We start from the raw sequence: 27,765 nt of genomic DNA, 5'->3' as shown, positions 1-27,765 counted from the left end.
ATGGTAGACCAGGAGAATATTACAAATAGTCCGAAGTGTAAAATGACAAATCGGAATATTTTTGAATCAGTATGCGCTGAAAGTTGTATTAGGTGTTATTATAAAAATATCTATATATGAATCTGTTTTTATGCTTCTGTTGTTATAATAATAATAATAATAATAATAATAATAATAACGACTTTATTTTATGAGGCTAACACATTTGGATTACCCAATCTTCCATGTGGGCCTCCATGATAATTTTACTAAAAATAATAGTAATGATACAGTAAAATTTTATGGTATTTATAGAGCACTTCAAATATCGTCTATTTATAATTCCTCGTATATAATAGGCTTATGGCGTTCATTCCTTGGGAGTTAAGAATTTGACTTTTCTAGTTTTAACAATTAAAATTGTCAAAGGTTCGTTTACTAGTAAATGTTTGGATGATGGAACACCAATATACCGGGTATCAAAAATGCATTGAAAATAACAAGGCAACAACTTGGGTGCAAATGTTTGAAACCTTTTTTCTTAAAAAAATCCACAGCTTGATTTAGTATATCTGTTAATAATTTGAATCTCAGTATTGCACTACATCAAGTTACCAATACTGCAGCAAAAGAATCAAACTTGACAAACTTCAGTTTCTAACAATCATCAGCACTTTTTTCGTAAGTAGCACAACCACCCATGCCCAAAGGTCCATCTTAGTAGAACATTCCTCATCAGAAATTTAACAGGTCTTCTAAATCCGATTGCACAATTTCTTATACTGCCTAAAGGAACTGATCATTTGTTTGTTTGTTTGTTCGTGCAGTGTTGTGCTTACATGTATGACCATTGCAACAGTTGTGCACAAATGACTCGCAGTGTAACTCTCAATCTCTATACTCACAGTTATATTCTTTTGAATAATTTGATCGTTTATATAATAAAATCAAAGCATCCGACCATACGACCATATGTTTTCTTTTAGGTCATTCTTATCTCTAGAAAAAAAGAGCACACACTATAGTATCTTACAGTATTTCACAGAATACGTGAAAATGAGAAATAAATATACAAGGCAACTACTGTTGCGGTAATGCGTGTATAGGGTCTTCACTTGGTGATAAAGTATGAGCTTATATTTTAATAAAGCTCCACATTATATGTTCTTGTAGCTTAGGATCACTGGACCGGACATGGACAACATTACTTTTTCTCTCAAAATTAATGATGCAATGTGAAATAGATAGGAAAATTTCGTTAAATCAGTGTTCTGTTTGGCGTTATGTTTGTATTATTTTAACTTGTCAGTATGAAAAGGGTTCCATATAGAAAAGAAAACAAAAACATTGAATAGGATTCAACTGTTTATAACATACTATTAGTACTTTTCTATCTTTTACATATATCACCAAAATGTTTTTAATAGCTGACATAGATATACTTTGAAGAAACAAACAACTGATGTACAATAATGACATATAAATATAAGCATTAAATGTATGACTGCATTTGTAACATTCATTATTCATTATTTGAACATAGATGTATATAATACGTGTAAAAAGTACCTATTTTATTAGTTGTCAAAATAATGCTGATACGTAGTAGTAAGTTGTAGTTCTTTTTAATTACACAACATTGAAGTTTGCATTTCACTCTGGCACACTAAAAGGGAATATGTAATCCTAAATAAGCAATTCCATTTAGGCATGCTCATATGGCTTTCCACAGGAATAATATCTCATATGCATAATTGTTAAACCGATATGCAAATATTATTTAGTAATATAAGGTATGGAATTAAAATAAGTAGTTGTACGTATCTTTGTATAAAAAAAGGTGTTCAAAGATCCTTTCCAAATTTTCAAACCATACTGCCTGATTCATTTTTGTATTTATCATGCATATTTTTTGAGACATTACTCAAGACTGTCTGCTAGCCTGTTCCAACCAATAAATCACACTCATCAATCAGTTTTTCTTCTAAGTATGTTTAATAACATAATTCTAATGACATTCGTTGAAACATATCCACATGCTAACTAAAACTGCTGATTTAGAATCGAAACAGTTGATATTTTAAGATACACACAGTCGCCGATATGTCACTTATCAAAACACAGCAAGCAAAAACACAATGGGCATAAAACGAAGAGTCTGTACCATTGAGAAATACCAATATGGTAATTACATTTATTACATGTTTGACGTCGCGGGAGTGTAATAAAACCATTAAATAAAAATGATAATACACTAGTGTAATAAAGCTTTGACGTCGACGTCGTTTATTGTATATGGAGACGTTGGTCAAATTGTCCTGTTTATATAGAAAAAGAAAGTAGAATTTTTTATGTTTCGACAAGAAAGACAAAAATGTGATAAAAATAATATTACATTTGTGACTTTCCACATTGAATTTATTAAACTCGTTGAATAAAATTGATAAAATGCTCGGCAGAGCCTCGCATTTTATTATTTTATTCAACGAGTTTAATAAATTCAATATGAAAAGACACTCATGTAATATCCTCTATATACCTACGAATTATGAATCAAAATTAACAACATGTTTCCTATTGTTGAGGTAATTGTAAATTACTGACAGAGAGAAAGTAAAACTTCATTTACTAGCATGCAGTTTCAAGAATGATGTCAATAACATGCACTATGATAGTATTGTACAATAAATTATAGTAAATATTACAGTGATACTACTGAAAACACATAAAAACACGATGGACATACATGTAAATAAAATGTCTGTTTCTTTTAGGAATAGCCATATGGTATTCCAATGCATGTAAGAAATATTAATATTAAAAATTAATATCACTTTCCGTACTGTCACTGTTATGCTTTTTGTTGTAAAATGTTATAATTATCATTGAAACATCTGACTGTACCTAAAAACACTGACATTTTCTATTCATGTAATGATTTATAACAAGTGCAGATTGAAGAAAATTGCTCAATTGTAAGATAGGTAGACTTTATAACAGGCCAAATTTGAACTGTGTTCAAGCATAACATTCTAATTGTGTCTTTATCCATATTTCAAGCTACGAAAGAAACATCCAAATGTGACCAAAACCTGATCTTAACAGGCATTTTTTTAGTTTGGAATCAGGAAAAGTAGGTTGGGATATAATTATTTAAAGGTGGAACAAGTCTATGATTAAGTAAAGTTGAAAATGAAGACGGCATATATGACAGTCCGACTATATGCATTTGTTGTATCTGAAAAAAAAAAGAAATATACAATGTTATAAAGTATTGTTTATTACATCAGTATCAAAAATAAACAAAAAAAATATGTTGTGCTTTCTTTAAATTTGTACTGACGCCTAGCCCGCCCGCTTAGCTCAGTGGGGAGAGCGTTGGTCTACGGATCGCGGGGTCGCGAGTTCGATCCCTGGGCGGAGTAAACAGTCTCAAACACAAACACAGTTCCATATTGAGCTTTTACAAGATATGCCGAATATCGGTAGAGAGTGAGAGCAATGTCCGAAACAACTGTCAAGATAAACAGATAATGTAATTTTATTAGTACCAGTCCAGATAACAACTGTTTAAATCTCCGAGATTTTCACATATTCAGTTTTGACGAAAACATTGAGCTTGTAATAGAAAACCCTTTTTGTTCCATTCCTTTATAATTATAGATGCCATATATAAAATATACAATGGATGTTTGTTTTGGAAAAACTACATTAGGATTTACAGAGCTGATAGTGTTAGAGCATATAAATATATACAATAGAGCGATGGCCGATAAGGGACAATTAGTTGTTGTGACCGATAATTAACAAGTCACATAAACATAAGAGCTTTTTCCGATAAGCGAGAAACAAGTAGTATGTACTTTATAGTTGTGACCATTAATCGAAAAGCATGCAGAAACTACGAATTGACCATCACACACATCAGAAATTGATGACAAAAGTATTTTTTTGTGAAAAAGGAATTGAAACTGGTGCACAAGTTTTAATACATCTATCAAAAACAACCCCTAGTTTCTCTTTTCATCGAAACAAATTGAAATGTTGGCTAACTTTGAAGGCCAGCAAAATAAAAGGAGGTTGACTGAAACTGTTCATGACGAGAAATAAAAAGGCGTGCCTCTTTGTAGATGCAAACAATTCGAAAACAATTATTATCATACTGATTCCTACAGATAGAAATAATTGATCATTGTGTAATAGTCCAGTCGTTACCATTATTCAGTATGCATGCTTCATTTAGTATTCATAGGTCCGTTGTCTATTCTTTATATTAATAAATTTACGATACGTTTGAGTGATAGTAATTTAATTCAGGACATCAAACATATCAATTTTTTCCTGTCGTAACTGCTTCCAATAACGAAAATTATTCAATTTGTAATTGCCCATGTGTCTCTAAGGAAATCATTGCATTGACATGACTATCAAAGAGCTATTCGCCCACAGTTTGAGTGAAATATTTCAACATGTTCATTTCCACCAAGTGTGGCATAGAATGTATAAATGACGTGAAAATAAAAGTTAGATATTATAGTAAAAAAGCAAGAAGAATATAAATTTTCTACATTATTTCCAAAAAAGTTGCAACGGTTTACTACATGTACGTTCTGCACAATATTTTTGGTTATTTATCAGAAAACCTTGCAAAAATCTTATATCAATAAGATTGTACCACTAGTCACTTTCCGAGTAATCACTGTTGTTTTTTTTTAATTTCAGAGAAACTAGTTTTCGTCTAAAATGTGGGGGTTAATCCCTTTAAAGTCAATAGCACTGTCTGGGTTTTAGAATAAACGTCATTAAAAGAGAACGGTATCTGTAAGCTTTCTTAGATTACCTCTCCGATATGAAAATAATGTACTGCAATATATTTAGAGGTGGGAAAACTTGTGTACAGTTAGCTAGATAAAATACATGGCGGTATTTATACATTACGACATCTTAAAAACATCTGCTAAAAGAATTAATTAGTCTCATTCTTAAGTAGGTAGGGTATAGTTTTGAAGCAAATTTGATAATGAATGCATTTGTTGTACTTATTTATTATCAATTTCTCACGAAGGTATTTGTGACAAACTGAAACGTTTTCTTTTTTTCCCATTGCATACCAGTTGTAGTGAAGTATTCCAATGGCAGTATGTAATTGGAATCAGAACAGTTGCCGTGTTTGGTGTGATCGGTTTTGACAGTGCAAAAATCATACATCGAAACCAGTTTTTGAACTGCTTAGTACATTATTACCAGAATATGTATAACAAGATTAAATGCTAACATTACTCAATTAAGCATTCAGTGGAATAAGTTCCAAACCTACCTTCTAATACGTACTATCTCGAACAAAATCTAGTCCGTGTCTTTCTAGTCTCAAAATACTGTTAATATACAACTGGCAAAGCGGTCTCACAAATGGTTGGAAAATTATTATTTAAAAAATAAAAGCCGTTTAAACTCCAGCTGGATAAAGGTCACATGAAGTAACGCCGAAAAAAGACGTAAGTGATTTCATTCTTTACGTAAACATAAACTAGTATCATATTAAGGAAGTGTGTACTGATAAAACAAGCATTATTATTGTTGTTTGGCACATTTTGTTGCTATTTTCGCCAATTTTATTTTTGTAAAATACTTTTCTATGGCCATCTAAATTAATTGTTACGTATTTTGTTTAATCGAAAATTCTGATATCATCATTTACAGGAAAGTTGAAGGAGTAAATTGATTTCCTTTAATAGTATAACAGCAGATTCTAACACGGCTCAATTTGCTTGTCAGCCATGCAAAGAATCAGACACGCGTTGTAAATTCTGCGATTAATCGACGGAGAATAGAATATCTTATCTTCCATATTAACGCCAAAATTTGACGTCAACTTTTATTATATTTCAAATCAGAAGAGGTTTGCGTGATAAGTTATCATGTTAAAATTGAAATAAACAAATCTTTCTATTTTTCATTGATTTTATAGAATTTATTACCTACCAAAAACAGGTCCTTTATGTTTTGTAGCAGTGGTAAGATGTTTCTCAGTACATAGAGTCGGTGTTGGTTTATTTTATCATGATGTCCATCCAGTGTATATTTATATCACTTCTGCTTAAGTTCTTCCAATGCTTAGTGGACTTGAGAGGTATTGTCATATTCTCTAATGAATAAATGCAATATAACCGAGGTTGCTGTTGTTTGCTTGGTAAAATTTTATAATTAAGGCTTCCAAAGGATCTTACTATAGTTTTAAAAGATTTATTTTTTACATGCTTTAACCACAGAAAACTAATCTAACAGCAAACAGTTGATGAAAATTTTCAAAAGATTTGAAATCTTCACTTGGCAACATATTAGTGCTGGATGATAATATTATATTTTTAACTGTCATTTTAACTAATTATATAAAACAATAACACACCTGTACATAAAAACATTCAGAAGATTTTATTCATAACATTTGAAGTCTAATTCAAACTAAAAACAAATGTACAGTCAGACCTGGATTCAAACCCAGGGCTCGGAATACCGTTCCGATGTTCTGCAGAGTGAAGTACCCGGCTTCCTGCTCATTTTCTTCCCGTGTTAGTAATCAATCCCTATACAATTATTTCCTCACCATTTTAAGACTTGTCCTCGAATTTCAGTGTGTACTTTATAAATCAAGCAATCACAGTCGCTGAAGTAACCAGTGTAATGCTGCAAGGGCCCAAAGATAGGGACATATATAGCCACAACTTCGTCAGTCTGTCCGTCCGTCCGCCGGTCCCACTATTCATGTTCAGAGTATTTCTCAGGTACCACCGGATTCAGCTTAATTTCATACTTAAGGAAGCTTCACTACCAAGAGGAGATGCCATGTTGTCTGCATGTTCCGGTCGGATAATTTTTCACCGAGTTGCTACCCTTGGATTACTCAATGTTAATATGCAATATCGCTATTTCTTGACCCGACTATTCCTCAGGAACAACCGGCTGGAAGTTAGCGAAGCTTAACTCATAGAAGAAAATTTGCATATTATATTCGAGGTTTAGTCGGATGATTACTGAGTTATTGTCTTTTGATTATACTATAGCGCCATCCTTGTCCGGAGTATTTTCAGCTACAACTTGTTCGGATTCAACGAACATTTATAGGAAACACTTTCAAGTGGAGTGGCACCTATTTTATTCATATTTTATTCATCCAGTCAGACGAGTTTTAACTCAGTTATCGCCCTTTGATTATTCAACATTCATAAACAATATGGGCCATCCTTATCCAGAGTATTTCTCAGCAATCCCTGGTAAGAATTTAGCGAAACGTTACAGGAAGCATTGCCCCTAAGAGGAGATGAGCATCTTCATGCTCCGGTCGGATGATTTTACAATGAGATTTTTCTCTTTTTGAGTATGTAACATTAGTTTACTATAGGACCATCTTTGTCCGGAGTATTCTTCAGCGACCCATTGCTGATTTCAGCGAAACGTCATAGGACGTTTCACTCCCAGGAGCCCTATCCTGTGCGTGCATTTTTCCCAACAACTACTTGCTGGAGCTTCGTTGGAACCTCCACTGTTAAAAAGAAATATGTGCCGGCCAAATTCCTCTTTTGTAATTTTGATATGCAATAATCATATTTGGGGAGCATCCGTCAGTTTTACCGATATTTTTAGTTTCGATAATATCTCATTTGTAACATTCGAATGTAATTATGAATAAATTTCGTTTGAGAAAACGTTCACTATCAATAAATAATGATATTTGGCCGTATATAACATTAATGAAATTGCATTTTTACTGAAGCAGAATCATTTGTAATGGACTTCTAACGAAAAGCTTTGTATGATAGTTTGATATTCCATTAGGCGAAAAGGCCCATGAGGACAAATAATACATAGAATATGGCAAGATGGTGTTCAACATATATACATAATCTAAATAAAAGTCCGGAGATTAGAATACATAGCATGTTAATATCCTGAGTGAATATCAGTGACTACAGTATTGAATTATAAATCATGCGCGATACAAACCACAATACTAGTATATTGTATATGGTGATCATACATAAAAACGGCAAAAATAAGGGAACCTCCATTTCGAAATGTCAAGCGCAAAAAGGCATGTTTTGCTCAGTGTGTGCAATGATTCATTTTCATGTCAGCTGAAATTCAATGAAAAAGTAAAAAAGAAAATTTATATGCGCTTTCTAGCTTGACTGGTGACGTCTTTAATTTTCTTTTTCTCTTTAAATTGTGACTGATCAAGTCGAAATACATCAATGCGTCCTTAAAGATGTAAACGTAGAACAATTGACTCTTACCTTTGTACAACACAGAAAATTTACTTATCTTAAATAACCATTTCCGCGCAATAATATCGGTTTTAATGAAAGAAAAACATTCTGCAGCCAGAATTACTTAATTACTAATTACTTATAGTAAAAGATCTACATTGACTTAACAAGTATTGTACATAAAGACATTGTTTTCGAATTTCGAATGTAAGCTCTGAACATACATAATTTTTTCGTAGGAGATTTCCAATTCATGCCTTTATATCAATTAAATACATCGATATGACATGCTTCCAATTTATATCATTGTTTTTATCCGTAGATTAAGATTTATCACACGTTAATAAATTTATTGAAATATGTCATGCTCCCCAGATGGTGCTGTGTCAAGCTAGCATGTGCATATAGCTTTTTAAAAAACATTTACCACTTAGAAAAAAAATCTGCAAGCACTTGTGATACAGCTTTGCACTTAATTTAACTTTGGTTTATATTGACTGCAAGTTTCCTTGAAAAACCCGTGCATATACTATGTCTAGCAATATCAATGGGCCATAACTCCGTGAAATATCATCGAGCCAGAAGTAACTGATACATGTAGTGTGCACATCTTCCTTTGGTAGTAAAGATATCTATGAAATTTCTTTGAAACTCCCATGGGGTTTTGAGAATCTCTATGTAGAATTAATCTAAAAATCAATGTTTAATAATTCATTCAACCGTTAATCATTTAATACATGCGCAACAAAGCTTTATTTAAATCATCCTGTTGAAGTTTCATTCAAATCCATTAATACTACAGGAGAAATGCTGTGGACAAATTCTATCAAAATCTTAAAGGACATAACTATGCAATAGATAATATGACATCTTGATGCATCTTTTTTACTTGTAGTGAAGTAAAATATTCGACTAACAGATATTTAGAACAATTATTCCTCGGATATTGGGCATGTATTTTCGTGGAAGTATTAAGAACATCATAATTGCCGTTATTTTTCACTGCAATCGTCGTTATTTGATAATTATGTAAGTGTCAGACTTTCACTACCGATGTCGTTCTCTCTGTTTAGGTGCTTGTGCAGTAGATCACGCTACTGCTGAAGAAGAGCTCGATGTTACCATAAAATGTTTCATAATCTGGGAATATATTTATTTGTTCAACAACAGAAATTGATTTGATTACTTACGTACTGAAAATTGCTCTAATGTAGCGATTGTTTGTGTTGAAACTTTATGTCAATCAAAGTAACATCAAACATAAATCTATAAGATATCTATTTTCTTAACGTTAACCTGCCTGGTGTGGATAGTTTACATTGATACAGCTTTGTGTAACTGACAAAAATATAAAACTATGCTATGAAACGAATTTATTTTATATATTTCGATATGTTTTCATTTGGAATTATACAATTCGTACATACATGCGTAGGTTTAAAAAGTAATTTATTCAGGATACCATATACATTCTTCATATCTATGTTATTTTTATTGCCAAAAGGACAGAGTTGAATTACATAAAGAATGCTTATTACACGTTCAAATAAATGCTGAAATGGTGACATTTGAGCAAAATGACAAAGTGAAAAAGAGTTTCGGATACAGAATAGACTTTCAAATTGATGCATTTTGGATAAATATTTGCCACAATGACGTCGTTATATCTGTTGGTTTTGATCAGTAAGTAATGATTATTGTTCTTGCTTAATATTGTTCAAATTAATAAGACTTACACTTATAACATTAATACAAAATAATCAACGATGTATGTAAGTAATTAAATCTACGTTATTTGGAAGGCTAAAACGCAGCAAGGCAATCGGTTTGACAGAGGTAAGGTAATATTTAGATGCATTTAACATTACGACATATCCTTTGTGGTTTGTTTTAAGTATTTAATTACACACTAGAATTATTGTCATGATTCAAATACGATTTTGAAAAAAAAAACACATTCAATTTTGAACTTCTCTCGCGATTCATAAATTTGCAAGAACACCATCTGTGGTATATAACCGTCCTAACGCACACAACTAGTATTTGATTCTGAATTCTTTTTCATTTCTCGACTTTTATAATTGTAGAAATAAAACTAAATTTGAAGCTGTATATACGTTTTATGTGCTACCAGTTTTAACATTTTAGTGTAATTATGAACAAAGTAATAATTCAACTTTGTGAAATATTTAATGAGTTGTAAACCTCTATCACTACGTACCCAGATTTTAAATTTTACCTAAAATCACAAATATATCGAGTCGGAAAGAGCTTTTAAGAGACAAAATGTGTTATATTGCAATTTGTTTGACTATATGTTTGCTCACATTAAAGAAATCGCATGTTTATCTAAACATAATGTTTACAGAATGTTTTCAGTCCGGGAGTCAAGTGTTTACAGTGACGTTGAACAATATTGACAACTGTTTGAGGCTTTTAGGGCACAGCTCTTCAATATACGTATTGGTATCGTGAAAGAAAGGCAATTCTTTTCATGTGATGTGCCTTGCTAAAATATCGGCTTTTAAAAGATCTACTCTTAACTACTATCTATAAACAATATTTCAGGTTGTCTCTTCTTGTTCCAGATACCTCAATTATTCATATAAACGACGTGGTACTTAATTAGAGCAGCGTTGAAGATACCCAACCTGTAGATGCAAACTTTATACATTATTTGAACATTAGCAAATGATATGACATAGGAAGAGAATGGATATATTCTTGGTCATTTCATTTTAAATATGACAGCTGTTTGTGATAATTCCTAAATGCAAATCTTGTGTATACAGTCTGTGTAGCATAAAAACTGTTACATTAAAAGACCAATACCATCTGCTTCGTAGAACAAGAACATTGTCCGATATAAGGAAAAGATAATATAATGTCATTCGTTATAGCCCAAATAATTATTCTCCTAATATTACAACGAATAATTCCGATTCATTTAAATATTCAGTTTTGACACAAACATTGAATTGGTAACTGAAAGCCGTTTTGATGGCAAAATTTTATAGCAGATGCCATATAGATAATATGCAATGGGTGTTTGTTTTAAAAATACTACAGTAGGATGACAGGGATGATAAATGTATAGATTAATGAATATAAACAATAGAGCGATGGCCGAGAAGTGACATTCAGTTGCGGTTTGTGATAAGTGACAATCAATACAAACAACATAGTGATGGCCGATAAGCGAAAACAAGCAATATTTACTTCGAAAAGCATGTACTAACTACGAATGGACCACTATACAAATTCCTAATAAAAAGTGATGACGGAAACAGATATTTTCTTGTGGAACAAGTATTGAAACAGGTGCACAAGTTTATATATACTTATATTATCTCTCATAAACAGACTCATTCAAAGCGAGTCTGCTATTATTCTTCTTGGTTGCATTCTTTGCTTCCAAAGGATCTTTTTACAGATTTAATTAATATATATCTCAGAAAAGACAAAACAGAAAAACAAATTGAAATGTTGGTAAACCCTTGCTTTGATAACGAAATACAATGAAACAAATTCTTCAGTGAATTCTATGTACAACGCATTTCTCATATATTACAAATAACATTGCTGATATTTAGAATGCAGCATTTTACATTTTAATTAATGTATGATAAAATCTATATGAAGATCCTTGGAAGCATAAAAAGCAACCAAGCAAGACAAAAGCAGCCTCGGTTGACTTGGACTATTCATGAGTGGTAATAAAAAATGTCGTGCTTCATTGTAGAAGCCAACGAATCGGAAGCAATTATTACTTTACTGATTCCTACAAATGCAAAGAATGTATCACTTTTTAATAGCCCAGTCATTACCATTATTCAGTATGCATCCTTCATTTAATATTCATAGGTTCGTTGTCTATTTTATTTATATATAGATTTACGATACGTTTGTGTGACATTACTTCCATTCAGAACATCAAGCGTATCTTAATTGCTTCTAATTAAGGAAGTTATTCAATTTGTAAATGCCCCTGTTTCTCTGAGGAAATCGTTTGAAATTCATTGACATGGCTATTAAAGTCAATAGCACTGTCTGGGCTTTAGAATAAACGTCATTAGAATAGACCTGTATCTGTAAGCCTTCGATTACTTTTCTGTTCTGAAATGAATATAATGTTATCCAAAAATTTAACGGTGTTAAAATGTTTATACCTTTAAACAGATAAAATAGGGCGGCATTGGGACATCACGACATCTTAAAAACATGTACTAAAAAGCATTTAACAATGCCATTCTGAAACACGTAAAGTTTAGTCTTGAAGCGATTTTCATAAAAATATAATTGTTTTATTTATGTGTTTAAATTTCTCACGAAGATATTTGTGACTAACTGAAACATTCACTTTTCTTCCACAATGGCATATCAATTGCAGTGAAGTATTTCATAGGTTATAAGTAAATGCAATAAGAACCATTGCCTTGTTTTGGTGTTATCGGGTTTGACAGAGCAAAACAAAGAAACACATATCGAAACTAGTACTTTGACGAAGATAAAATAGTCTAGTTAAGATCACAAACAAGTACTGATTAATACATTAATACATTATGACAAGCATATTAACGACATGAATTAAGTATAATATTTGAATATTCTAAAAAGTTAATTAAGCGTTGCAAACTTTACCTTCCAGCACGTACTAGATGTATGAATCTCGAGTAAAACATAGTTCGAGTCCTACTTGTCTAATTTGTTTGTTTGTTTTGAGTTTAACGCAATTTTACAACAGTATTTTAGTTATGTAACGGCGGGCAGTTAATCTAACCAGTGTTCCTGGATTCTGTACCAGAACAAACCTGTTCTCGGCAAGTAACTGCCAACTTCCCCACATGAATTAGAGGTGGAGGACGAATGGTATCAGACACAATGTCATTTATCAAATCGTCACGGAGAACATACGTCTCGCCCGGGGGTCGAACTCACAACCAACCCCGAGATCCGTGGAACTGTGCTCACCTATTGAATTAAGCGGGCGGGCTACAAAACTGTTAATATACAATTGGCAAAGTGGCATAGAATTTAGGAAGAATCATTATTTAAATCATAAAAGTGCAACAACAAGCCGTTAATACACCTGTGGGATAAAGGTCGTATTAAGTAAAACCGAAATGTAGACGTAATTGATAACAAGATTCTTTTAAATCTAAAACATATACAAACGTCATATGAAGGCAAGTGAGTACTGATAAAAATTTAGGATCACTATATTTCTTTGTAATATTTATTTGCTATTTTTACTTTGTTTTTATTTGCATAAAAGTACTTTTCTTTGGAGCAATAAAACTTCTTTACGTACTCTGTATAATCTGAAATTCTTGTACATTATGTTACGTCAATTACAGGAAAGTTGAATGAGTAAATTGCTTTCCTGTAATGATATAGCAAATTCTAACATGCTTCGATTTTATTATCGGCTTTGGAAAGAAGTAAGACACAGTCACGTGCTAAATACATTTACGAGTAATATCATTTAATGTACTTGTAATTACAATTTAAACCTCCACTAAAAATATGGTTTGTATTTCCACTTTTTTTCAGTTGGAATATGGTAAGTAATTGCTAGAAAAAAATCAGATCGTTGAATACAACAATTTATATACTTAGAAATTAATAAACAAACAAAACGCAGATGTTTTGATTTGATTATGCTAGGTTCAACGTCGCACCGACGCAATTAAAGGTCATATGGGGACTTTCCAGCTTTGATGGTGAAGGAAGACCCCATCTGTGCATTATTAGTCCCCTACTGGTTGAAAACCAGTTTCGGGGACTATAGGAATGCGCTTTTCCGTCCGTCCGTCATTCCGTCCGTCCGTCCGCAATTTGGTGTCCGGTTCATAACTCTGTCATACATGAAGGGATTTTAATATAACTTGGCACAAATATTTCCCATGATCAGACAAAGTGCCATGCGTAAAATCTGGACCCCTACTTTAAAGGTCAAGGTCACAGTTGGAGGACAAAGGTCAACAGGATTTTTGTCCTGTCCGGTCCATAACTCTGCCATCCATGAAGGGATTTTAATATTACTTGGCACAAATGTACCTCATAATAAGACGATGTGCCATGCATAACTTTCAGATCCCTAGTTCAAAGGCCAAGGCCACACTTGGCAGTCAAATGTTAACATGGCATGAACAGGGCCTGTTTCGTGTCCGGTCCATAACTCTGTCATTCATTAAGGGATTTTAAAATCACTTGGCACAAATATTTTCCATGATAAGACGACGTGTTATGTGCATATTCTGGACCCCTGGCTTAAAGGTCAAGGTCACAGTTGGGGGTCAAAGGTCAACATGGCTTTTTCCTGTTCGGTCCATAACTCTACCATCCATGAAGGGATTTTAATATTACTTGGCACAAATGTTCCCCATGATGAGATGATTTGTCAGGCGCAAAACCCGGACCCCTTGCTCAAATGTCAAGGTAACAATTGAAGGTCAAAAGTCAATAGGGTTTTTTACCTGTCCGGTCCAGAACTCTGTCATCCATCAAGGGATTACAATATTACTTGGCATACATGATCCCCATGATGAGACGATGTGTCATGCTCAACACCCAGAAATCTAGCTTAAAGGTCAAGGTCACACTTTGAGATCAAAGGTCAATGGGATTTGTGTTCCTGTCCGGTCTATAACTTTGTCATGTAAAACAGGATTTAAATTTCAGTTTGCACAAATATTCCCCTGGATGAGACAACGTGTCATGCGCAAAACCCGGACCCTTAGCTGCAAGGTCAATGTCACACTTGGAAGTCAATGGCCAAAAGGGCTGTTTTCCTGTCCAGTCTGTAACTCAACAATCCTTAAAGAGATTTTAATATTACTTTGCACAATTGTTTACCACCATGAGATGGGTTGTCATGCGCAAGAACCAGGTCCCTAGGTCTAAGGTCAAGGTCAAACTTAGAGGCCAAAGGTCTGATACAAGAATGACTTTGTCCGGAGCATTTCTTCTTTATGCATGGAGGGATTTTGATGTAACCTGGCAAAAATGTTCACCACCATGAGGCACCCTTGATTTTAGAATTACGTCACTTTGTTTTACTACAAATAGATTATATTAACTTTTTTATTACTGGCCGTAGGGAAAAATCGAGACCACTTTTCTGTGGTACAACATGCATGTAACATCCAATGTTTAGGTGTATTTTTTACCTATCTCTACCTGGTAAAGAGTTTCTTGTGGACTTATATTATATAATTTTTATGGATTAATTTCCCTTTTGTTACTAAAAATAACTTTAAGTCTTATATAATAACTTTTTTATAATTGGCCGAAAAAAATCCATATGAAAACAACTGTAGGTTTTTATATATGCACATTTTAATCCAAGTGTTTTGTTATACCATATTGTATATATAGTACAATATTGTTTATACATCATTGACAGATATCAGTTCATTATGTTATTCTGCAGTAGAGAAAATAAGGTGCCTTCCAGTAGGGGACTTTGTATTTCATGGCAATAGTTCATTCACTTGTTTCATTACGGGCTGGCACCTATGTAGAACCATTGATTATTAAGCCAGCTGGATTGCTTCGTCACATCAAGAATTCAACGCCCCGAGTGAGGCTAAAACCCACATCGGTGAGGGGCAAGTGATTCAAAGTCAGCGACCTTAACCACTTAGCCACGGAGGCTCCCAAAACGAAGATGTAGTCATCTTAGAAGCATTGGTACATATCAAATGCATCTAAAGCAATACATCGCAAATCAAGTAACCTTTATGACCAGATAGCATTATCGTTTTAGGATTATTATGATGATATCAATATATTAAATGATTATTAAATTTGTCAATCACTAGATAACATCCGATAAGTGTTTTACAAACGCAATAGTAATTAAGAAGTTAATAGTAATAGACGTTTTTAAAGTAATCAGAAATAAATTTGAAAGGTAAATAATAAGGTAATAGTAATAGACAATTTTAAAGTAATATTAATATTAATTCGGATACTTATAACAATTATAACAATTAATGAACTACGGGGCTAGAGGGCGTGGACGGTAGCTTATATTTTCGCTACCATTCATAAACAGGCTCAATCGAACATAACCTGCAACCTTTTTGTCGTGCTGGGCGACCTGTGGTTTTCCACTTTTTTTGTTTCATACAGTACTATAATAACTAAATTGAGATAAAAATCTGTCCTCTTTATGTATAGCACAATGCATATTTTGAAGCACAATGTAATTAAGAACGGAGCATAATACATTACGGAAAGTATTATTGAATCATTGAAACTTATTAGATTACAAACCAAGTCTATATGAAATTCTCTGATACGAAAAAACACTTTAAAAAAGCGTGCACATCTTAGCTATACAAATTTAAGTAAAAACAGGTAAAACGGACCATATAGATCATACTGGACACGTTTGTTTGTATAATTGTAATATCGGAATATCTTTCACTAAACGAATAACAATAAAATTGTTCTTTGCAAAAAATGTGCTGATATGTAATCTGTTGTAATGTATCTTGGTAAAGCAGTGATCAGAATTAATTATTATTATCGCACAATTACAGGTGTTTCCTACATGACATCATGGGTAAATTCTGCGTATACAGCGAATGATGCAATGAATCTACAGAGCGCCCTTGCCAAGAATTATTCCTCCAAAGTTCGGCCATTAGAGACCACATCCGTTGATGACTATTTTGGGATGATGCACATCACAGAACTGGTAAACTCTATAATTTTGTTTTTATGGTCAGGTTTTGTGATTAATGTAGAAACATTTCTAATTACCTGTGCAGAAAAAGCCAGTACTTGCACGTAAGCCAAAGATACTATGTGAATTTAATTGACCGTCGTTACTTAAGTATACAAATACTGTATATTTGACGTTGCATCCACTGAAAACAAATTATGCCGTTTTAAAGTTTTTTCTTTGTAATATTATAGCTGACAGTTCTCTATGCGGATATCTTTTCGCTGCGTTCAGCCGATTTCATTTGTACAAATGATTTCAGTACTCTGTGTTTGAAGTGTCGAGTCTACGATTGTTAGCAAATTGATTTTACAATCATTTGTCTATAAAGGTAGGTCTGCACGTTTGATAAACCGGAAGTAATTACGTAATGTCATTTATCCGGATAATGTAGAATAAAGCGTTGATTCAGCGTACGGAAATGAAAATCATTTTATGAATTAATGGCAACCCATGAGCAAATGCATTATAGCGGCAATGATATTATCTTCTTAAAGTCAAATGATGATATTAAAACATCTGATATGTTAAATAATTCCAAAGAAAACATTAAAATCAGCTTGAAATATGCGGATCTCCGCAATCATAAGCAAATATCTCAAAAACAAGCACACGGACTTATATATTTTATTTTACCATATTGTAGGTCACATGTTTATTTACAACAGTAAGAAGTTTCATTAAAACTACATTTTAGAAAATGTATATTCGCGAAAATGGTTTTCCCATAAACTACCATTATGAAACAGAAAAAAGTGGAAGTCCACAGATCGCCCACCAGGAAAAAAATGAAAATGTTGCAGAATCCGTTTGATTGAATTTGTTCATGGACGGTAGTGGAAATGCATGCTACCGTCCACGCAAGGTTGATCAGAGCTCAACATTTACAAATGTTACAAGTACCAGAAACAATCTAGAGACATCCGCAGATGTGTTCATACAGCGGTGTACATGGAACCTTCAATGATACATAGAGTGCGATTCCATGAGAAGTTGCGCATGGTCCCCAGTTCAAATAATGTGCTTGCAGTGAACTAGAAAACAATGGGCAGAACGGAACAAACTGAAATTTAGAGAGGTGATCTGAGGTTATGGAGCCTTCATATTACAGAGATTGCCAAAAGACAGAAACATATCCAAGGGGTGATTAAATAATACCCAAAGCAATGAAAGCGGGGGTTTTGGAAACTTGCCTGATATCCAAATTTATCAGATCAGTCTAGCAAAAAATCGAGCACATGAATCTTTTTACTTGCCGAATTTTCTATTAAAGTATATTCTGAAGTTTTGAAAGATCAAGGTTTAATCAAATTCTACATTGTTGGAAAAAATTTGATAAGGAAGTGCAGAACTATCTCAATGCAGTAAATAACCAATATAACAATAAATCCAAGAACTACAATGATTCGAGGGGATAATTTAATTCAAAAGGTCCCTGATATAATTATAATGGTTCTGTAGCATGTTTAATAAACTGCACCCAGAAAGAAGCTTAAAAAAATATGTGCTTCTTAATTTGTAGTTGAAAAAAGATTTTAACTTATTTCGACGCAGCCGTATTAAAACCGCTTTCATAACATATGCACGTAGCTTAGCTGGCAAACCAGATTAGTTAGTAACGTATTAAAGGTATTTTAAAGAAGTATGCGACAGTTCTGCTAAGTGGGTAAAAGTGTTCAATGTTTTCACTATGTGTCTTTCGCAAAGCTGAGTGAAAAGACAAAGCATACGTATTGAATGACACTGTTTACAGTTTTATATGTATGTGTCGATCAGTCTATTTAGCAAGTGTAATATTGGTATGTCTAAATAAACACAATAAAAATACTATTTTTCTGAAAATTTACAGAAAGTGCCGTGAACGTTGTAAGAAATAGTAATAGCATATTGTTTTTGCTTTGTCTGTCTATCAAAAACTTTGACCTTGCTTATAACTCATTCATTTCTTGGTGTATCTCATTGAAAGTCACACACATTACTACTAGTGACAAGTCATTCATATTGATTGATGTGAAGACATTGCATCTTGACCTTCGAACAGTTACCACAGTTTCCAATATTAGACATTACTTTTTCATTGCCTTCAAAGTTACGTATTTCGAGGAAAAACTTTTGCCAAAGTTTTACATAACTAATCTTCCAATTTAACTGCATCGACAATCATTTTAGATATTTTTGCTCATTTTACGGACGTTTTTTCTGAACTTTAAACAAAAGGACACAGCCGGTAGATAGAAACTTCCACTTCATGTCATTGTTTATATGCTACATTCGTATTGGCGCATCACTTTTTTTTTATTTATGAGTACATTTTGTATATTTAGGTATTGCTTTATTCCGTAATTTTCAGAATATCGTGCAGCAACAGTTACATATTGTCGGATTCCTCCTTGTAGTGAGTACAATAAGATATTTATTTTGAATATATTGTGTATAATTTAATGAATTTATGTAAGAGCAAATATAGGTGCTTTCTATACGGTACTTGTCTCAGTATTCAGTATTGACTTCGGTTATTTCGGCCCGTCTCGACGGGTCGTTTTAACGATAAAATTTTAAAAATAAATGCAAATGACCGAAACATTCGAATTCCATGGAGTCATACTTTACCTTGCATTTAGTACGAGCAGCTGCAATTGCATTTGCACGCTGAGAACCAGCTATTGCAATAAGTAAATCCAAAGAGACTCTTTCTAACTGAGTAGTTTTTACAAAAAGCTAACCTTGTATTGTACCTACGATGAAGATAAGTTATACTTATCCGGTCATTAAAATGATGTTTATGATTGACGCTAATTTCGCAAAGTAAATTCTTAATCATCTTATACCATAGCTTCGAGTGTTTTAGAACACGATGGTTTGGTGCACCAGAAATTTTAGCGGATTAAACTCAACAGTGGTGTTTTGCCACAGTCCGTTTATATACGGTGTCCGACTATGTTAATTGTCCTCGTTGTTGGTATGCTTTACTTTTGTCTATGTGTTTTTGTGTATATGTTTACACATCCATACATTCACTACTGTACAGCTGCGGTATTGGGAGGTTGTAATTTTATTTCGGATCTTTGACCCTGCTTTTATAAACACTAAATCATTTACGTAACGTCAGAATAAAAATTTAAAAAAGGTCGTTGATAAAAAATAGATATTCAACAAAACTGCAAGTTAAAATCATATGCTAGTCAATTGCCTTCGCTGGATAAGCATTAACAGGGGAGCGATAGTCTAGTAGATAAGGTGTCGGCCGCTCAATCCAGGGGTCATGGGTTAGAGCCCCATTGTTGTCACGACCATGACTGGGGGGTTCGTTTTGAGGAGGCTGCGCTTTTGGTGCGTGGCATTCCCTGTTTGATATTTTTCTTTGTTCTCATATGACACCAGTACTGGTTTTCACAGAAGCGGACTCGAGAGTGGTTCTAATAAGTTTGAAGCTTTCATCACAATCGAGCTAAAACAAATTAGTATAAACTAAACATTTACAATATGAAATATAGATTATTCAGGTAGTAATGTAACCCGAAGGTTTGGTTTGGTTTGGTTACCTGATCGTCTTTGTTGTTGATCCCAAAGGACCAAGAAAGTTGTACAAAAATTGAGTTATCTTATTATTGCCTTCTACCTAAATTCAAGGAATGGACAGACAGCAGGCTGACATGGGCAACATCCGACTACGGCGGCATGAATTCAACTTTCGTACTACTTTCTGATATATGGTCCCCTCCGTTAGTGCTTAACAACGCGTAAGTATTTATCAAATGTATCTACAGGGATAATCAGGTGTAATTGCAAGAAATAGATCAATTATTTAATTATATTACTTAAGTAAATCAAGTACAGGAAGCCGAAACAGCTTGTTTTACTGAATTGCAACAATAGTTGCTACCTGATCATGTGTGAAATCGCGAAAATTTGTAACAAATACTCCAATCAGGCATCTGAACATAGACCTATAATTATCTTACATTCTCCATTGTGAACTCATAACATTACAAGAGAAAAGTGTGCAATATGGTATTTAATAACAATTTTCAAGTGCACGTAGAACAAGTTACCAAAATCATGGAAAGTGTGCATCTACGTTGTTAAAGTAAGAAACTGTCTGTTTCCTATGCTCAGTATGCAAACAAGCGAGGAAAAATGTTTTTTTTTTTATAATACAGTCAATATCTTTGCTTTTTGTTGCCAACTATTATAACTATTATACCTGTGTTTCACTTTCACTCGAAATGATATGAGTAAAGCAATACAACCATGCAGAATTTTCTAAAAATATATTTACAGTGCAGATGATATCCAGATTATGAATGATGACTCAGATCTGTCCAGTGTGAATGCGCATCAAGGGAACGATGGGTATGTTATATGGCTGGCACCAGCCAATTTCATGGCTCAGTGCACCATAAACATTCAGTATTATCCATTTGATTCGCAGACATGTTACTTCATGGTAAGTTGCTTATGTGTGTTTGCGTGTGTTCGTGCGTGCGCGTGCGCGCGTGTGTGTGTATGTGTTTTAGCTTTGCGTCGTTTCCAACAATTTGTCAGTCATATATACGACGTAGTAGCAATGAAGACAATGCCCGAGTTAATAGTGCTGCCCCACTGCACTAATACCGTAGACATGTGACATTTTACGCCATTCAGTCACAATATAATGACACCGGACCGACCAGTCCTAGAACTATCTTCCTCTTAATTGCTGAGCGTCAAGTGTGGAAGCTTCAAGTACAATATAATTGTGTTGGTGCGACGTTAAACCCTAACACAATACAGACATTAATTACAACATGCCACAAACATTCCGTATCATCTGTTTGGTTAAAATACTTGATGTTTTTGTTAGATGATTGTGTGAATGTTAATATTTATATTTCCACACTCTGACATTCAAAACTAGTCTTTAGATTTAATTTTAAATCATTCGATTCGCATTCCTACTACAGTGTTGTAAGTTAATTTTGTGTATTTAGAGGTTATTTTTGAAAATTGAAAATTATCATTAAAAATTGCCATGGCTTAATATTGAATAGATGTGATGATATTCAGGTTGATACAAGTGCGGAATGAATACTTATTAGAGGCAAAGACAAACGCTTGGTACACTTTCGTGTTTTCATTGAGAAATGGTGGTTTCCCCGTACTTGGATTCATTGTTGTTATTATGTTATATCTATTCCTCCTTTGGTTTCATGGAGTTCATTCAATTTTTCTACATGACAGATGATAAAATATATAAGAAGATCCTTTGGAAGAAAAGAACAAAACCAAAAGCATTAATAGCACACTCGGTTTGAATGAGAGGCAATAAAAAATGCAACACTTCCCACAATCTCTAGAAACGGTCTAAACGAGTTTGTTTAACCATATTATATTGAATGAACTCCATGATCGCAAAGGATTAGAAAATAAAACAACACCAAGTCCGCTAAAGCCGGTGCTGCTAGGGGTCGCGAAACGTGGTGTGCACTTCATTACCTCTGAACAGAGATACCTCTGAACAGAGGCACAAATCGTGTCTGCTATTAATTTGCTTGGTTGTATTCTATGCTTCAAAATAATCTTTTAATAGATTATTTGTCAAGCATTTTACATTGTCAATTCACTATTCCAGGTCTCATCATGGTTGTTCCTTGAAAAGCATTTAGAACTTGGAGGGTCAGCTGCATCGATAAATATGGACCTTTACCAAGAAAATGGTGAATGGGACCTCACTGGATCAAAAGTTGAAAATATAACAAGGTATATTTACTTCATCGCAGCAAATTCCTGCCAGTTTTGTATCTGGATATTATAAATATTCTACGAACTTTTGTCTTTCATACAAGAAAAGGTTGATAAAAGAAAAATAAGATATACGAAATAATATTTGATCAATTATACAATTCATTCTCCTAATGTTCTACCTATTGAAAGGATATTCAAAATATTTGATGTACTTATAAATTGTACTTGAAGTCGTTCTACACCTTTAGACTTGAACATTTACAATATAAAATTCGATCTTACGTGGACGTCTTGAAATATATATAGAAATTTCAGAAAATGAACCCGACCAGATTTGATGCTTACTTTCTTATTAGACGTCTTTGAAAATTACATAAACCTCAATGAGACTATGTCATGTAGACCTTTCCAACTAGATCCATTTGTGTTTGAAATATCTCGTAAGTAAATTATTCAGTTGTGAAGATATTTTAAAACTGTGTTGCAACCAGCCGTCCACTTAATATAAAACCCCAATAACATGGTATTGGACAGTTATTAGCACAAGCTCGTAATAAAATAATGCATGGAGGGGCACCTAGGGTCTTCCTCCAAAGTCGCCACGTGACCTTTAATTGTGTCGGCGCGACAAGAATTTGTCTATTCTAGAATTGGCTTAATTCATATAAACGTTTATGAGTCTACTAGGAAAAGTCTACAGTTTTGTCAAACTTTTAATGAGATTTTGATGGAAAGGAAAGTTGATCATTGTACTTCTTAAATATGTAAATGTAATTATTTCTACGTTTTGAATATACAAGTATTCTGGTCCATTTTCGAATTTTTCGCATTTGCTCATTTGTGTAGAGGACCACAGTTTTACGTGCAAACATTATCATTAACGAAACAGTGTTATCTTTTAGGACATTACTTGGGTATCCTTTACCTGCTGTAAAGTTTACAACATTTCTAACCAGAAAATACTCGTACTACCTCATGAATATGTTGCTGCCCGTCATTTTACTAGCAGTTATGGCACCTTTTGTATTCATGTTGCCGATAGAAAGTGGAGAAAAGATTGGGTATGGTTTGACAATCTTATTGTCGTTATCTGTTGTCATGACACAAGTATCTCAAAGTATTCCACCAACATCAACACATATATGTGTCCTTAGTAAGTAATCTTTTCAAGTTAAATTCTTAAAAGTTTTTACTTATCATTTATTTTTCATCATTTATATTTTTGTTTAACACAATAGTTAGTTTGAAATTGGTTATACATACGGCCAGTGTACAAACTTCTAACGGAACTAGACCTAGCATTTTACATGACCTGGAAATTTATTTTTTCAAGAGTATATCATATTAGCAACTAGCTATCAGTGGTAAGATCTGTATTTTTGAATTCATCAATAGTTTGTTTTTCTTTTTTGTTTTTGTTGGTAACATTTATTATCTGTTCCCTGGAGACTTTGTTGACAGTGGTGGCATGCAGAATTCATGACTTTCACAAGAAAGGACACATAATGGGTCCAAAACTAAAGAACATGACAATGCTGCTGGCAAGAATTACCCAGTAGGTAAGTTTAACATCCATACACCGCTTATCCATAGCAATCGTTTTCGAATGCTTTTTCTATGAAACAAATAACTTAAGTATTAGTTGGACTGCCACTGTGCCAGTTCGTTTCACATTAGCGGCATACGCTATTTCGCCGCTTGCAACAGGCTATGCATTCGTGAACCCCTGTCGTGTTGATAGGCTGAGACGCAAATCATATATTCTCGCGATAATTATTCGAACAGACATTTGGAAATTTATGGTTAATACCATTAAAAATAGAAACTGACAACAAAAGAATCGCTAACTTATTGAAAGTCACGATTGAAGATCATAGACTTTAAGTAGAAATTGGTAATGTATTATTTTGCTTGGTCCCAAAGGATCTTCATACAGTTTTTATTAATTGCAGCTCGCGTGACCAGCGTACGCTGGAGCGTTCGTTTATTCTAAAACCGGCGAGAATTATCTTTTTACCGCTCACGTAACCGTCGTATTCGGAACTTGATGAACATTACAAAAATATGAGTTTTCCTTACATTTTACGTCTTCTTTTTCTTCTTCTTAATATTTAACAAATTCAATTGTGATCAAAAAGGTTGCATAGGTTAAAGTAAGAATATGTCCCGCATTAAAATGAAGGAATAATCCCATTTTAAAAACAGGAGAAAGCACTACCCGTGAGATATCCGCCAGTATCACGTGTCTGAGGTCTGAGGAAATTTACCGTGGGAGAGTTTTACGTTGAACGCTTACTTTTAGCATAACATAAAATACACAAGATTTAAGAAATTATATATCTCATCCAGTGATTTGTCGTTGAATAAATCATTGTTAGGAGTTCAGATGCGAAGGAATTATATCACGAGGGCGCAGCCCGAGTGATATAATAATACGCATCTGAACGATAAAACCATGATTTATTCAAGAGCAAGTCACTAAATGAGATATATTATTTCGATTCTAACACGTTATTAAGGATTCTTAAGTACATCCTTGATGACATTCATTAAATATTTGCCCGTTTTCAATCGGTTTCTTTTCCAGCGCGCCGCTATGCCGTTTGACGCCATGACGTAATAATTGTGACGTCAGAACAGTGATTTGTTGTATAATAATTCACTGTTTTCTGCCTTCTTTGTTTAATAGGAAATTGAATCGGGTCGTGTTAGAATATAGACTAAAGAATACTTAGCAGCGATAAACAATAAGTTACAGAAATTTAAAACGCCATGAAATTGTGTCCTGCAAAGTGAGAGAAAAAACTCTTAGGACCTCCAATGGGATAGCAAAATCCCCAAGGGAGCAAAATAATCCCACGGGAGGACCGACTTCGAAACCGTCACAAGAATTAATAAAAGGTAACGACCGATTGTTACTTTGTGAGACCTGCATTGTTGTAAGATGTAAAAGTCAAAAACAAATAGAAGCTGATTTTGCGAAAATTCCAGATTTTCAAACTAAATTCCGAAACTGTTTGAAACAAATTGGGCTCCTAAACACTATCAAAATGGCCGTTTCATTTGTTGCATGAAAGCAAAGAAAGTATAATTCATTCTGTTTTCAGTCAATTGCTTACTGACACTATTACGACAAAGATTACACAGAAGAACGCATCTCTAGAAAAGGTTGAACTTACACTGGTGGAGAAAAAACACTTAGAAAAGGCGATCATACAAAATAGAGCACGGGATAAACAAGACAGAGAGGAAACCGAACAGTTTGGCGCAAGGAATTACAGTTTTGAAGACTTAGCCCTTGTATTCGACAATTTTAATTTTATATTGTTTGCAATCATCACGGTTACTGTAACTGTTGTATTTATGGTAGTGCTGCGGTTAGGCGGATCATCGTAATCTGACATCAACAGTTTTACTGTGAATAGTTGACATTCTTAAACGCGATTTAGATAAGAACGTGTTTTATTAATTGGGACCAATGGTTTATTAGTAATTATACATTTATATACTTAATTGTTTCAGTTTCCCTCAGTTTACAGTTCTAGTCTTGTTTTCGCTAAAATGGTAGACCAGGAGAATATTACAAATAGTCCGAAGTGTAAAATGACAAATCGGAATATTTTTGAATCAGTATGCGCTGAAAGTTGTATTAGGTGTTATCATAAAAATATCTATATATGAATCTGTTTTTATGCTTCTGTTGTTATGATAATTTTACATAAAATAATAGTAATGATACAGTAAAATTTTATGGTATTTATAGAGCACTTCAAATATCGTCTATTTATAATTCCTCATATATAATAGGCTTATGGCGTCCATTTCGTGGGAGTTAAGAATTTGACTTTTCTAGTTTTAACAATTAAAATTGTCAAATGTTCGTTTACTAGTAAATGTTTGGATGTTGGAACACCAATATATCAAAATGCATTGGAAATAGTCCCGAGGCAACAACTTGGTGCAAATGTTTGAAACCTTTTTTCTTAAAAAAATCCACAGCTTGATTAAGCACATCTGTTAATAATTTGAATCTCAGTATTGCACTACATCAAGTAATCAATACTGCAGCAAAAGAATCAAACTTGGCAAACCAGTTTTTAACAATCATCAGCACTTTTTTCGTAAGTAGCACAACCTTCCATGCCCAAACGTCCATATTAGTAGAACATTCCTCATCAGAAATTGAACAGGTCTTCTAAATTCGATTGCACAATTTCTTATACTGCCTAAAGGAACTGAGCCTTTGTTTGTTTGTTTGTTCGTGCAGTGTTGTGCTTACATGTATGACCATTGCAACAGTTGTGCACAAATGACTCGCAGTGTAACTCTCAATCTTTATACTCACAGTTATATTCTTTTGAATAATTTGATCGTTTATATAATAAAATCAAAGCATCCGAACATAAGACCATATGTTTTCTTTTAGGTCATTCTTATCTCTAGAAAAAAAGAGCACACACTATAGTATCTTAAAGTATTTCACAAAATACGTGAAAATGAGAAATAAATATACAAGGCAACTACTGTTGCGGTAATGCGTGTATAGGGTCTTCACTTGGTGATAAAGTATGAACTTACCGCATGAACCGAATGTTTAGTGTTCAACCCGTTTACAGTTGGACACTACGCTTCCCTCTTTGATTGTGTCTGACGGATGAGGGGGAGGACTCTATGATAAGCAGTTTTTAAATCGTACCAGGACTGAACTGTTTTGATATCTGATTTCTGGCCTGTTTCGTCGGGCCTTAAGGGTGTTTCTCTTGTTGCTCTGTCTTCTGAAAAGGCATTGAGTACATACGTTTTTGATTCTAAGGGTTTGCTTTTTATATTGTTATACACGAGCATTTTTGTGTTTTACATGCCATGCCTTTTTGTTTCCATTACGTGTGTTAGAGATTCACCTGGAGGGGATTACTTTTATTTACACTGTCCCGTGTCTTTGGAACATGGTAGGGGTAAGAGTGAGGTTGGGTGCGCACCATAAACCGGTTTAAGCTCCCCAGTGGTGTTTTTGCCACTGACCGTTCCAAGGCGGTGCCCTACTGTGTTCCTTTGTTTATT

The 27,765-nt window shown here is 33.7% G+C and overlaps 1 protein-coding gene across 1 annotated transcript; it reads left to right on the top strand.

Annotated features, from left to right (window-relative positions):
• Positions 1 to 26,100, top strand: LOC128551778 (acetylcholine receptor subunit alpha-like 2). The gene is made up of 7 exons (XM_053532691.1): positions 1 to 37; positions 16,796 to 16,953; positions 19,331 to 19,375; positions 20,611 to 20,720; positions 21,262 to 21,427; positions 22,592 to 22,719; positions 25,812 to 26,100. Exons 1-7 carry the CDS (start codon positions 1 to 3, stop codon positions 26,098 to 26,100), a joined length of 933 nt encoding a protein of 310 aa, XP_053388666.1.
• The last annotated feature ends 1,665 nt before the right edge of the window (positions 26,101 to 27,765 follow it).

This window comes from Mercenaria mercenaria, unplaced genomic scaffold, assembly GCF_021730395.1.
Source record: "Mercenaria mercenaria strain notata unplaced genomic scaffold, MADL_Memer_1 contig_166, whole genome shotgun sequence".
Classification (NCBI taxonomy): domain Eukaryota; kingdom Metazoa; phylum Mollusca; class Bivalvia; order Venerida; family Veneridae; genus Mercenaria; species Mercenaria mercenaria.
This window is presented reverse-complemented; position numbering and strand designations above follow the sequence as displayed.

Excerpts from the sequence above, each read along its gene's own strand:
- LOC128551778 (XM_053532691.1), top strand. The coding sequence starts at position 1 with ATGGTAGACCAGGAGAATATTACAAATAGTCCGAAGT. Across the intron at positions 38-16,795 it reads TATTACAAATAGTCCGAAGT|GTGTTTCCTACATGACATCA; the intron begins GTAAAATGACAA and ends GCACAATTACAG. Across the intron at positions 16,954-19,330 it reads TGATGCACATCACAGAACTG|AATATCGTGCAGCAACAGTT; the intron begins GTAAACTCTATA and ends CGTAATTTTCAG.